General features: G+C 39.5%; 1 protein-coding gene across 1 annotated transcript; it reads right to left on the reverse strand.

The window, feature by feature from the left end:
* Positions 1–5,086: 5,086 nt before the first annotated feature.
* On the reverse strand, positions 5,087–7,764 carry gemin7 (gem (nuclear organelle) associated protein 7; the record flags this gene model as incomplete). Its single annotated transcript, XM_079225164.1, has 2 exons — positions 5,087–6,526; positions 7,743–7,764. 2 exons carry the CDS (start codon positions 7,762–7,764, stop codon positions 6,129–6,131), a joined length of 420 nt encoding a protein of 139 aa, XP_079081290.1. The 3' UTR covers positions 5,087–6,128.
* Positions 7,765–15,307: the final 7,543 nt, after the last annotated feature.

Raw genomic sequence — 15,307 nt, forward strand, 5'->3', positions numbered from 1 at the left:
AGTGGCTAACCACCCCCTGATCGGTCATACTATAGACTTTTTGGAGGGAATACTCACAGTGATGTCACCAGCTCTAAACCAATGTTCCCTGATGTCATGTTCAAAATCACTGGAGTTCCAGGAACATCACACCACTATTTTATGACATCACACCTTTAAATCCTGGAGCATTTTACATATTTAAGAGAACCCACTTTGAACTTAGAACCCACTTTTGACTTAGAACCCACTTTGGACTTATACAAATTGTATAGTATATCATGTATTTTAAGGTCCTATAAAACAAAATTGAGAGACTGCCAGGCTGCCCTTGTGTAGGCGCACTCCTGTTTGGAGTTAAATGCTTATACGCATATTTACATGCTCCCAGTGACATGCCATGTTTCCCATTTTCATCATTGTAGTAAAGCAAGTCAACATACTAAGATTTAATTAATCAGACGAAAGTACAGCTGAAGCTGATCAGAAAGTTTTTCAGGTACTTGGTCAAAGTATTGGATAAATGAGGATGTTAACCTGATGATAGTGCTATTAAAGTCAGAGATTCACAAAATTGATTACAATTTATGCTGAGGGGATCAAACTTCATGGTAATCGATCCATTAGTTGCATGCTATATATAGTAATATTTAGCTGAAAACTAAAAATATCATCCCCATAGTGCTACAAGAGGAAAAGTCGGGGTCAGTACAACTTATCCCCGGTGGACCACGAATGTCTGCATATTATTTCATGGCAATCCATCCAGTAGGTGTCGGTATAAAGCATTTGACCAACCAACACGCCATTGTTATATGGCTTAAAACAAACATTATTCACTAATTTGGCATTTGTGTGAAACACATGATACACATTTGACGCACTATCCAACAGTTAAACTCACAAATCAGTCAGCAAAATTTCCGCAATGCCCCTTCTGATTGGCCAGAATAAATGGTCACAGATGGTGAATTTATCCAATCAGTGATGATATCGTGAGGTCTTCAGCATCACAGACACTAATTAGCAGCATCTTCCTGTGTTTACTCCTGTGGGAAAGGGAGTGGACCACGATGGAGTCTACAGACGTATAGATAAATGAAGATAACTTTAATCTCACTACTAATGATCCCTTCCCTTCTCCTCCCACCTCCTCACATGTCTTCCTGTCTAGACTTGAGTTGTCCAAATGTGTCCCGTTTGTCTCTTCAAATTGGACATTTACAGTAGCATTCACTCACAGGGTTGCAGGTTATAATGTGACTGTCATACTACATATTTGGGGGAAAAAAACATGCTTTGATTTCTCTACGTTGCCTAAAAGCACTCTAGTGTTAAACCAATTTCAAATGTAAACAATTGGTAGCTTTATGCAAAAGCAAAAGCATCTGAATATGGTGTTGCATTTACATTATATTGACCTTAAACCTTTGTTTATGTTTAGGCCGCTGCTCAGTGGGGTCCAGCTGGCATGCTCCCCTGCTAACCTCTTTATCTCTCTGGCCACTTGAGTCGGGGAAGTGAGGCTGCCTGGTCCTCACAATCGCTGGAGCTGCTCCAACATTCCCCCCCGGTGGCAACTCAAACAAAGCTGGGGACTGACGGTGACTCAGCCATTCCTCTCATGTCTGCTCGTCTGGCTATGAGCACTTAACTGTAAATATCCCCATAGTCGTACTTAGAGAGACATTCATTCATTAATGCATCGATGTAGATGGGGTGTGTTATTATATAATTGTGATTAATAATGATTGATGACTTTACACCATACTTCTGTTTATAATAATAATAGTGACAATGGTCTTTCCCAAGGACACAAGAGCAAAGGTATGTATGTGAGGCTGCCACACAATTCACACTCAGAGTTCAGACGCTCAAATAATATGGCTGTGCGTTAATGTAGTGCATTATACAGGAAATAGATTTTGATTTCAAACTTACACACAGAGCGTCAACCAACAATGACAATATTTACATGCTGTTGATGGTACAGCACATGGGGATGGTTTTGCAGGTAATTGGTTATAAAGCAATGCAATGACTGCACTATAGGGGAAAAGTCAGCAGAATACTGGACATGAATGTCTGCACCAAATGTTGTGTCATTCCATATAATACCTTGTGAGATGTTTTAAAGGGTGATTGAAATTTGGACTCATGGTGGCACTACGGAAAAGATCACAGGATAACCCATGTCAATGGGATTCACCCTCAAAGGACCATTGCTATCCCTAGAGAAGTCTGGTCTCCTAATGATAACATTCCCATACAACAAAACTGCTCTGTGAATTACGTCTCAAAGGAAACACATTTTCTCCGGATTACTTTTGTTCGTGACGTAGGTCCCATGACTCACAAATATGTTTCTAATTATAGTCCGCGGGAGTCTGTGCATGGAGGACATTAGATGGAGCGCTGGGTCAAACAAACACAGGACCTTCACACAGCAGACTGCTGTCCATGTGAAACCATAAGTCAATGATCCCTCATTTTAATGTACATCCTTAAGTGTAATAACATGTCAAACATATTTTTTTTAAGCCAAACCACGATGATTTCACAAAACTAAGTTTACCTATATATATTAACTTGTACTTTTGTTGTGCTTTTAGTAATATTTGCCATGCTAACCATGTGTTTAATGCTTCAAACGTGATCTGAGAGAAAATATGTTTCCTTTTAACGCAACTGAGAATGCTGTTTAGTTGAATGAACATCATTTAGTAGGAGATGGGGTTGCCTAGAGATGCTGTGATGCTAAAAATTATATGCACAGAAGCACAGAAGATTATAAAAGACAAGATATTGAATTAAAGCTGGAAATGCTATTTAAAGGTGAAATAAAAGAGAGACAAATTATCAGCAGGCATAGGCATTATATCACTGTTTTACTTTAATGAGCCAGCAGAGAAGCAGTTTCATTGACTCGTCAGGTGTTTGGATAAATCTCACTACTTGACTCATGTTTATGAACGTATGCAGCTTCCCTTTGCTCTCGATATGTTTAATTAAATTATGGCATCTTTTGTGTTCTATCAGTCTGATACAATAATACCTGAGCTGATACTTCCACAAACACGTATCTTATTATGTGAATCATTATCATCTCCTCACTCGTGTCCATAATTAAAAACGCACAAATAATACACGATCATGATGTCACCGTCCAAATATTTTAATCTGCTGGAAGGAGTTTTGGGCAAAAGGGTGATTAAGTGGTTTTGTAAGTTATCAGACACTTACCAGGAAGTGAGAGAGGGCCACAAACAGGAAGAAGCGGAATGTGCTTCCTGTTGGCCAGCGCTGTTATACAGGGCAGATTTCTTGGACCATCATAACTGACGCAACCAACACACACAAATACACATGCCTACTAAGAGGTAGGAATGTTTTTCCACTGAAATCGGGGAGAAGCAGACTGTCAGGAAAGACAAACAGTAAGAGTAGATAACATTGAGACAGTGTGTCCCCGTGCACGGGTACAAATTACAGGACATGAAACCAGCTCGGCTCTTCAGAAGAGATCATTCTTATGGCCAATTCACTTTTAAAACATATACATTCTCTCTAAACCATTATTATCTTAATCATGTCATTGCTCTACAGCAGAAGAAAAACAAGCTGTGGTTTAATTAAACACAAGCTTTGAGCTTAAAGATGCCGAGACACTCCTTAGAGCTGCAGATGTATTGATAATACTTGTTGCATTAATCACGAGGAAAGACCACTTTCACATTATGCATTCACCACATCATTGCTAAGATACAAACATATTGATCAGCAGCTTTACAGATGACACAATATGAGCCAATAAGTTATGGCAGCTTTTTGCCAACATCATTAAATTAGAAGTTTGGACAATATTATTATGGCCAGATTGGAATAGAATTTCTAAATCTATAATAACTCAAAATCAGTACTACAATTAAATCAATAAGTTAATTATACACCTGTTTTTAATGCTATATGGTTTTTAATGCTATATGGTGACACCAAAAACTATTTCCCAGTTAAGGAATTAACTGAATGTGGTAATAATGATTTACAAGTGAATGTATGTTCAGTTGTTTAAGAAGAATTCTGATCCAGATCTACTTAAGTAAAAATAGTAATACGACAATGTAAAAGCACTTAATTATACTGCAAGGGACTTAATGTTGTAGCTGCTTTAAGTGGAACTCTTTTTAACAACTTCACATACTGTTGGGCATTTTCAGCTTCATAATTCATTAAATTCTATTAGCTAGTTAAATTGAGTAGAAATGTTGTCTACAACAAACCTACTGTACAAAAGTAATGGAAATACATATGTTTATGTACAGCATGTGTTGCTGCTGATGTGGACACTCATCAGAGGTGAGAGTGAGAACGAGAACTGAGGGAGCAGGCTTGTGTATATGAAATTAACATTGGTTGTCCTTGAGGGCTTCCTGATTGAATCACACAGGCTCGATGACGTCATGCAAGGTTTCAGTCATATTTCGGATTAGGGAGGGCGAGAGAGAGAGAGAGAGGATGAGTCACTGCCTCATTGATGACTGTCTCCACTGAGTGGTCAGATAATTCAGGTACAGAAAGAGACACAGGCACAGCACGCCCGCCTAATAGCACTCAAATAAAATGACTTATGGGGAACTCGCAAAATACACCTTTTAGTAAGATTAAATAGTATTGATGCCTGCTCCTGCTCCCCATAAGCCTGGTGCTAAATAATAAAAAAAACCTGCTCATCTGTATTATTTATTGACCAAGGATTTAAATAAGTGACTATAATGAATACCTGTGCTGCCATGAGACGTGGGCTCAGTTTGTGTTGGATTACTGAAACATTCAGGAAGAATGATCTGAATGCACTTGATCCATCGAGGACTTCAGTACATTTGAGGGCCTATTACTTTGAATTGGGTTAACATCCCATAGACTATAAATGTTTTAGATCGATGACGGAAAACAAAACTAAATTTAAAGCTCCTTCTGGTGTTTTCCGGGTCAGAATTTACTTAAGTTCTGTATTCATGTATGGAGTGCTGAATAGGCCTAGACACTATTACTAAGACACAAGGGGTCTTGGGTGAACATCTGTTTATTTACTGTTGTAAAGTAACGCAAAACTGGCATCAATAGACGCAAAACCCTTACAAAACCACTACAAAGAGACACTTGAGATGACCACAAAGTACTACCTCAAGGGGATGACAAGGTCCAAAATGACCACGGACGCCAAATGACAACTAAGACATGCAATTTCCTGGGGCCCAAGGTGTCATCAAAAACTCTTATTCAATTTACAACAATGTACAAGATTTGCTTGAAAAGTGATACAATTAATTGATTATCAAAATAGTTGCAGATTCACTTTCCGTTAATCGACTGATCGATACATTGACTAATAATTGCAGCTATAAATGTGGACCTGACCGAGTTTGAATAAATAAAGAGCCAACACTGGTGATACTGTTGACAAAGATCAACTGGACTACCCTGTTAGAGTTATGGACAACTATCTCCAAGCAGTGCATAGAAGGACAACTGGGAAACTTACTTTGCTCTTGACAATAAAAGTGATTATGAATTATTATATTGTTCTGATGGATGTGGTGGTCTGGGGTTACACACATCAGTTACAAAGTATTTTCTTAAGCAACATCAATCTTTATCAGACATGAATCTTTTCAATTGTCTTGATTATTTCCCCAAACAAAATAGACATTAAACTAGAAAAGTGTTTCACTCAAAAGAATTGTTAAGTGCAATGTTTCATCTGTTAAAGAATGATATGACAAAAGACATAACATGCCAACTCGAGCATCTTTACAGTAATAACCTCTTTCTGCATCTCAAAAAGCAGGACAGAAAGCATCTCAAAAAGGTCTCTCTTGAAACACGGGCATATGACTCCCTCTTGTGCTCAAAAGGGGGACTGCTCGCCAGTGTCTGACTTGAAAGCAACCTCACAGAGCAGTACGATTGACTGTACGGACTGAAAACCGCAATGTACAACCACACCTAAAAAAATATAACAAAGTGTATAAACAACAATCTCACAGTGTGAAAACAGAACTCATTTGCAGCAACAACAAAAGAGACTCAAGTGCCTCTCATTCCAAATGGCATTTTCTGTTTAAACAGGAAACAAAGGCCTTAAGTGTTCATGCATCAAAAGTGAATGAAATCACATCCTGACACCTGATCAGTGCCTCTTTTTGCACCCCGAGGGGAGTGTGCAGGTCCGACACCTGAAAGTTCAGCACGTCAATGTCCGATGCTCTAAACGTGGCCTCCACCTTCACCCTCTCATACAAGTGAAACTGGATCTTCTTATTGGCCATGGACAGGAGACAGCGGAGGAAACTCTCCCTCAGCACGGATCGGGCATGCTGCTCCCTCGGCAGCTGCTCAGCATCTGCGTCAGACGCAGCAGAAGAGGCAATGGAGGTTCGACAGAGAGCGATGAAACGGGGTGATTTGGGGTCAAATCCACGGCTGTTGGGGTCGGGTCCTCTTGGCAGGCGGAGCACAGACATTGGCGTTGCCATGTTCAGTCTTTCTGCAAATGCAAATGAAAAATAAAAGACAAATTAGCTACAATAATGCCTACGTTAAAATTACAATGCACCTTTTTTTAAAGACATTCATTAGACATATAGAATATTCACACAGATGACCAAGAAATTTAAATATTGAACTAAAAATGTGTAATTGGATTCATAAATTACAAACGATTAATGCACTATGATTACTTGAAAAGAAGAAGATGCCCACACACTGAATACATGTCAAATGTCATTGTAATGAATGCATTGTCTTTCGGGAAACATCTGGTTTATGCCACACACTTTATATCATGTTGGGATGTGCATGCACTACCTGGAAGCACTCAAAAACAATGTAAACATTGAATTGATCAGTTGATGGACATAAAATCAAAATGTGATTATATTTTTGATAATTGATTGATTGTATTAATCACGTATCAAGAAGCTTCTCTCAAGCATCTTTAATGTTAATAATTACTGCCTTCTCAATTTTATAACATTATTTATTCAACAACTAGGGGACAGTTCAGCCTTCTTTTAGGAACTTCTTTGCTTTTCCGTTTTTGGACATTCTCTTGCTAAACTAAATGATGAAATAAAATCAAATGAAGCAGGCACCCTAGCAATACAAATCATAAGTTTAACATCAGCATCAGAAGACATTGAACAGATTTGGCGTCAATGCTACAACTAATGTACATTTTTAAAGACTCGTGTACTTTGATGTTTGATGTATTGCTAACGTGGCCCTTTAAGGTTGCGTCTCGTGCTTCTGATGTGGGCTTCATGAGGTATAAGTCAAAATAAGTACCAGTAAGCTTCACATTCATACAGGCTATTCATTTATTAAAACGCCATCGCTTGAACTGCTGTCCCAGTAACAGTCAGGTGGGAACAGCTAACGTTTGACATGTAAACTAACAAAAGCGAAACACATCCGATTTCAAAGCTCCAGTCAGGTCGCCCCACAATGCAGATCATATTCTACATGGGAAAGGCGTTTAACTACATTTTATACAGTCAGTGAACTTAACTTAAACTTAACTTTATGTTAGCACGTTGCTAATTGCTCAGACAACTCTGGTCAAATAAGATGGCATTGCGTTTATTTGGACACGCTGTGACCGCACAGCAGCGTCCTTCCTCCCAGTTAGAGGACAACCACGTGCGATAGTTTAATCAGAGACGAACTAAACCCTCATACTGATAATAAACACGTTTACTCACTGTTTCTTCCAGCTATCAGCATCAGCGGTACCAGCCAGCAGGCAAGTCGTCTTCTTCTTCGTTGGATTTATTGGCAGGCAGGAAAGTAGCTCACAGGCTTGTTACCGCCGCCTAGCAGACTGGAGGGTGAAGGAGAACATTTAAATTAACAAATCCCGGAATCCTGACTGACGTCAGCTGTTGACAGGGCTCTCAAGTGTCACGCATTGAGCGTGACTGTCACGCATTTCGGTCTTAAGTCACGCCCTCCCGCCACACATCGTATTTCTCACGCTGAAAGAGAGAGAGAGAGAGAGAGAGAGAGAGAGAGAGAGAGAGAGAGAGAGAGAGAGAGAGAGAGAGAAAGAGAGATATATGTCACTCTTACCTGTCTTGAAAACTTGAGAGCCCTGTATTGAGTGTGAGAGACTGTAGGATTTAAATGGTGCAACTTCAACAAATATTGTGTATACAATTATGGGTATTTATTTTATACTTTGTACTCCCTGGTTTCAACGTCTTCAAGGTTCTTTCCTGACGAGAGGAGACGTCATTTCAAACTAGAAAACGCAATACACACCCATTATAAACAATGAAAAGGTCTGAAAAAAAGCATATAGTGACAGTTCAAAAAGTATAAAAGGTATCTGAATCATTAGGTAATAGTTGAAGGTGTGATCAACCACAGTTTGTCAGAATAGGCCGTGTGCTGTCTGGGACGGTGGTCAGTGATGTTGGAGCCCCACAGGGAACTGCTCTGTCTCCCTTCGTGTTCACCCTGTACACCACTGACTTCCAGTACAACACGGAGTCATGCCATCTGCAGAAGTACTCTGATGACTCTGCAGTGGTCGGGTGTAATAGGGATGGACGGGAAGGCCAACATCAACGCTGTGTACAAGAAGGGGATGAGTAGACTCTTTTTCCTGAGGAAGCTTAGATCCTTCAATGTGTGCAGCAAGATGCTGGAGATGTTCTACAAGTCGGTTGTGGCCAGCGCCCTGTACTTCGCCATTGTCTGCTGGGGGAGCAGCATTGGAGCCGGTGACACCAACAGACTTAACAAGCTAGTTAAGAAGGCCGGCTCCATCATTGGCTGCAAGCAGGAGTTCCTGGAGCAGGTGGTGGAGAGGAGGACGCTGAAGAAACTTTTGTCCATATTGGACAACCTGGACCACCCTCTCTACCACCTGCTGCAGGGCCAGAGGAGCACTTTCTCCAAGAGATTCCTCACGCTACGCTGCAATAAGGACCGTTACAGGAAAACATTCCTGCCTACAGCAATACGGCTTTATAACAAGTCACCGCTTGCCGGATCCTCTGTGGATTAAACACTGTACATGTTTATAGTTATCTACACTTAACAAATCATATTACATATCATATTACATACATTATTTGCATTTTTGCACTCAACTATTGTTTGTAGTTTATTTTTATTTACACCTCACACACTTAATATGCACATACACACTTGCACTCTTGCACTTCTACTGTTTAAGTTTAAGTTAATTTAATTTAAATTAATTCCTAAATTAATACTCTGTTATTCTTTCTATCATCCAGCTATTTTATTGTTGTTGTTATTTTATCTTCATTATATTAGTATTTTTATTGCATAAATCTTTCATCCCTGTTGTTTTTATATCTTATCTTATTTTCTGTGTAAATGGCTGCTATGCGACACAAAATTTCCCCTTGGGGATTAATAAAGTATATATTCATTCATTCATTCATTAAAGTTGAAGAAGTTTACCATCAGTTCTGGTTCTGATCATGACGTCATGGAACAGAAGCCACGCTCAAACTCGTCGCTTATTGGTTTAGAGATGTCTGATGACTTCACTGTGACATCACATGTATGGCGAATATCTTCACGTCTCTCAGGATGTCCTCTCCTTGAAAGAAAATTTGAGAACAATGTTTATATTATATATTTATTGGCAACAGTGGGCTAATTAGTGCAGTTTGATGCACACAAATACACATACACATACACACGCACACACATACACAAATGACTTGATGTAAGTGTAGTTCATAAACTGAATTGTATACATGCTACATTAAATCACACACTGATGGCATAGCGCTGTGTATTATATCTTTTTTTTCAACCAAAAATGCTTTGTGATGGTTAGGGGGTGCTTGGTAAAAACAAATTTCCCCAGGGGGTTCATCACTGAAAACAAGTTGGGAACCGCTGCTTTAGATGATGCAGTTTTGCTTCCAACTTTTCCAGTTATACAATTCAACTAAATATTTTCAGCAGTTTAGTTCAATGATTTTGGGCTTCAAGACTTTTCAGCAAGTAGTTTCCCTTTTTTGTATTTTCAATTGAATGAATACCATCATAAGTGAATTGTCTGTGGGCAGTTGGATGTGAGCAGGTTGTCTATGTTTTACAGAAACAAATAAACAGCAGACTCTCAAACAACCGTCTACAGCAAATCTGTCATGCTTGCAGTAAGAAGTGCATGAAGTTGAAAAAACAAAAACAAACAGAAACCACTCAATGGATCTAACCAGCTCAGAATAAATGAATGATAAAAACAACATTGCGTCAATTTTCAGCGGTATGTTTTCATGTTTTCACAAAGGAAAACATACGTCATCAGAATGATTTCAAGGCTAACATAGTCATGTGTAAAATATCATCAATGGCTTTCAATGTCTAATTAAGTCACACAGTTAAAGTCTAAACATCCTTTGCTATATCTCGAATAAAGTTGTCCTAATATGCAGTCTCAAAATAGTATAATAGTAAACATGCTTGGATCATAATTAGGGACTTTTTGTATAAAGGAATGCAGTTTTTGAGAGACTAATTTTAGAAACAAGGAGTTGGGGAGTGGGTGGGGATCGTGCTTAGCATACATATACACAGTCACAGAATATGGCATACTACTCAAATCAGTTTTAAACCAAGACAAGCAACTTTGCTCTTGTACCAAAGTATTGTTACTAAAGTGACTGTATGTTGCTAGCTTACACTTCTATTTGCTTACTAATTCAAACATGTTTGCATGTTCCTATCCACATTAAAGATGTCGTTTCGGGCCATATTCTATATTTGTCTTGTCAACAAATGCATGAAAGGATCAAAACCAACAATGAATTGATATTAACAAGTACTAATATGTCTTATTCTTCAGTGCCAAAGACTTCCATTATTGACCGAAAACTATAAGTATACAGCTGTTTTATAACTTTCTTTTTGTTTTATTATAATGTTCTTACTAGTTATAATTCATTATTGTATATATATTTTTTTACTGTTTTCTACTGTTTATTATTTATATAGATTTTTTACTGTGTCCCTTGTGTGCACTTTACCCTGTTGCGGCTGTAATCCTGCAAATGTCCCCACTGCGGGACTAAAGGAATATTTTATCTAATCTAATAGCCTTGATGAAAGAATCAACTGTATATTTGTGACCTGTTAAGGATTTATGTCTTGGGTTGGACTGAATGACATGAGTGCAACAGACAGCGGAGTGAAGTCAGTTAATTGTGGTCCTTTAAAAAAAAAGAAGATATGTCTGTTCACTGTCTGACCGCACAACGTTGGAAACAGACATATATTTGTTTCAACTATTTTGTGAGTGTTGTGCTCTTTCCTTGACTTTCTTTCCTTCCTTGATTTTCCAACCCTGTCTCCGAAAAATTACGTTCCCCCAGAACTAATAATAAGAAATAAGAAAAGAGGGGCGGGGTGAGGCGAGTGACAGCCGGCCAGTGACAGCCGGCCGGGCCGGGCGCCCGAGAGTCGGCCGCACAGGGAGGCGAAGACCGCTTGCCCGCCGTTGTTAGGCCAGTCTTCAGACTGCTTGCACCGGGGCTCGGTCTTCAGACGCTTGCCCGGCGCCGTCAGGCCGTCGGTAACAGCTTCCTTCGCGCCGGCTCCGGTCTTCTCTGAGTCGGGTTGTTTGTGAATGCAGCCCAAAGTGTGTGATAAACTCCATCTAGTGCAGTAAACCACTGCGATCAGCAGACGCTCGGATCTCTGTGGTCACATCGACTGCACCAGAATCTGACGTGAAAAATATTCAAACAGGCGGAAGGAGTCACGGGACCCAACATCCGGTTTTCAAAATACTAACTGATATGAATGTGTTCAGAACATTTCTGACCACATCTTAACTGTAACAGTACGTTGTGTTTGACATATTACAATATTTATGTAAGACCAGTACAGTATGCACTAGTACAAAATATGCTTAAATAAAACAAAACAATAACACAAACACACGATTATAAACGTATTTGTAATACCTCAAACATAAACATAAAAAGAATTAAACAAAAATACGTGTATAATCAACGTATACGTGTATAATCAACGTATGTGTAATACATCAAACACAAACATAATCAGGGAGATACGTTTCTGATCAAACGTAATTGGGAATGCGTATTAGTAACGTAACGAACGTAATTTTTAGGAGACAGGGTTGATCTGGCAGCCAAGCTGTTTAACAACTGATGATTACCACATTCCTTCCCAACCGCCGGCATGGACAATTTATTTTTAGATATGAACTCAGTCTTTGGTTACTCATTCATCCTTGGCTGCTGAACATTGGCCATTGGCTCAGCCCACTCACCTCACATACACATAAATCCATAGGCAGATGAGCAGGCGTTCCTGTAACGCCTTTAAACATCAGGAGACATTGGCTGTCACCCAAAGCCCCCCACACTAAAGGCCGGATTTTTGGAGCACTATTACGTCCCCTTTCCCGTCTAGGGGATAAGGGGGGAACGAACACAGGTCAGTCCAAAGAATATAGGAAACAAAGTCAGAAAATAGGAGTAACGAAGAAACAATATTTATTCGACGCTGGCGGTTCACAACACAAAAGAAAAGGTTCTGTCACGTGGGAGAGATTGGGGACAGCTTGTGGTCGTGCCAAACAAATAGAAATCAAGAACACAAAACTAGGCCTAGCTCTCTACCTCTGGAAATAAACAAACAAAATGGCTTCTCTAACTTCTCTACAAAAGATTGATCAAAACATATACAGAGGGAGCACCGACCAATAAGCTAGTGTTTCTAGACACAAAGTACCTACGTGTCTGCACCAGTGTACAGGGTACCCCAAACTTACCTACTGCCCTCAACCTCTCACCCCAACCCTTCCACCTAGCAGTGTCAGTGTGCATTCAGGAATGAACAAACAAAATCCGCCCGAACTCTTCCGACCTCCTCTTTTTAAAATGGCCGACCGTCTCTCTGATTGGTCTTCACAGGTGGCAAACAATTAGCCAATAGGAAGCTGTGGGGGAAAACAAGAGGGGAGGGGAGAACACAACACTGACACGTAACATAAACAGATACGTTTAAAAACTTAAAAAAAGAAGAAAAGAAATGTAACTCCAGGGTTACCTCATAGTGTGGACAGGCAGAACCGTATACGTTTGGAAACGATGACGTAGACACTCGCGTTGGCTACTAGTTTTGGTTTCAGCAGTCCCAACATGTTCTTCCAAAATTCGTCACGCTCATAACTGATTTGTCGTCTGGTTGTCTGCAGCTTTTGTCAAATGATGAGTCATCTTGACAGAAAGGTGTTCAGGGCTCTCAAGTGTCACGCATTGAGCGTGACTGTCACGCATTTCGGTCTTAAGTCACGCCCTCCCGCCACACATCGTATTTCTCACGCTGAAAAAAAACTAGGCTATTTAATGTGCCGCAGCGCGCAAACATGACCTGGTCGCGCTGCCCTCACCATGGAGGAATCAAGCACGTCTTCCCCGAATCCCCAGCCAATCAATAAAAAGAGATGGGCGACACGAATAGCCAATCAGAAAAACGTATCTGTTGTATCTGGGTGAAATTCTTGCAACCCCCCGCCCCCAATGAATTCAAGATGTTTTCGCTTATAAGATGGCTATGCTATGGCAACGATGGCGCATGTATATGCTGGTAGTAACTCCCATGAATTTAGCTACTCTTTTTTTCTCCATGTTTATCACTGATGGCATATGAAAGAATACATTCATCAACATCTGAAAAAGAAGTGTGGGGATTGGAATAAGTGCAGCAGACTTTGAGACGATTACGCTAAACGGCCAACCAGCCAGACTGGCTGGACCAAATGCCGACTCACATGATGAGCAGGAGGATGATTAAAGGAAAATTCCAGACAAAACCACACAAGCGGTGAGGCTGGTGAATCCAGAATCAAATTAGTAGATTCACAAATAAAATAACGAAACAACAGCAGCAGAAAATCCCAAGTCCCAAAATGAGCGAGTTGAAAAATAAAACAGAAGGAAAGTAAAATAATCAATATACAATGAAAATAACATCGGAAAAAAGATCACAATTAAGCAATACGCATCACTTATCATTACCATATCCACTTCCACCATGATCACGTTAATACCTGCAGTTTTGACAAATGGCAAATTAATTGACAAATGTATGGTCTCGGTGTTATACGATGTTGCCCTATAATTTGCCCCAAAAGCATACATCTTCTGAGTGACTAAATGTGAACCTCTTTAATTTGGTAAATATACGATTGAGATTCATTAATTTTTTGTCACTCAATACAACCAACGTTCTAACGAATGATGAGTGGATGTGTTGTATTTTCCATAGCCTTTTATAGTTTATTAATAGTTTATGTATTTATGTTTAATCCTTTAGTGCACAGATGGCACATGATGCTCATTCCACTCAGCAAGAAGGCCCGGAGAATTCATTCAGCATTCAGTGTTTGTTCAGTCCGGCCGGAAAAAACTTCCATGAGGAGGCATTCACCTTGAAGAGTATTAACTTTAAGATATGCGTATTATTAGGAGTAGTATTATTAGCATTGTTAATATTATTAATATCAATATAAAAATGAGTAAGCCTAGTATTTCGTTTTATTTTTTCAATAAGAATAAAAAAAGTAATATTGTGCATGTAAACAAATGCTGATTTTATCACCCACCCTGATATGAAAATGATGAGTCATGAGATTGAGATCGCGAGGCGCCTCATCGCACCGTTAAAACACTGCTATGCATATAAATATAGAGATTATTCAATAAATAAAAGAGAACATCAATATGATTGTTTTAAATTATCATTAATTTCGCTTTAATTGTTTAACATAATCCCACATCCAACCTGCCGCTAACTGTATTCACATTTTCGTAATTTTGTTGGGGGGGGGGGGGGGGGGGGGGGGGGGGTCCGTCCGCCTCAGCAGATCTGCTTTCTAAGAAAGTGTATTAATCACTGCAGGAAATATTAGGGCAAAGCAACGAAAGCTGTGATGTAGGCTATATGTATTACATGCCATGCATTCAGATGCTTTACTCGTTTTAATAATCTGGGCTAAGCGTTCAGTGTGGACTGAATAATGTGGGGATGAAATACATAAAAATCGATTCAATTTTATATGTAGCTTTTTATTTTATTCGACTTATTTTTAAGGGGGAAATTGTTTGCAAGAGTATGGTTCAGGTCAGGCCTTTTTTAAATGCAATTTCCCCTTCTTGCGTAGCGAAAAACGGATGACATTCTTTCTTATTAAAGCCGACACTATATGTTATTCATAGGGCAAAGGCTGAGATACTGTGTGCAA

Source organism: Taurulus bubalis (assembly GCF_910589615.1).
Source record: "Taurulus bubalis genome assembly, chromosome: 10".
Classification (NCBI taxonomy): domain Eukaryota; kingdom Metazoa; phylum Chordata; class Actinopteri; order Perciformes; family Cottidae; genus Taurulus; species Taurulus bubalis.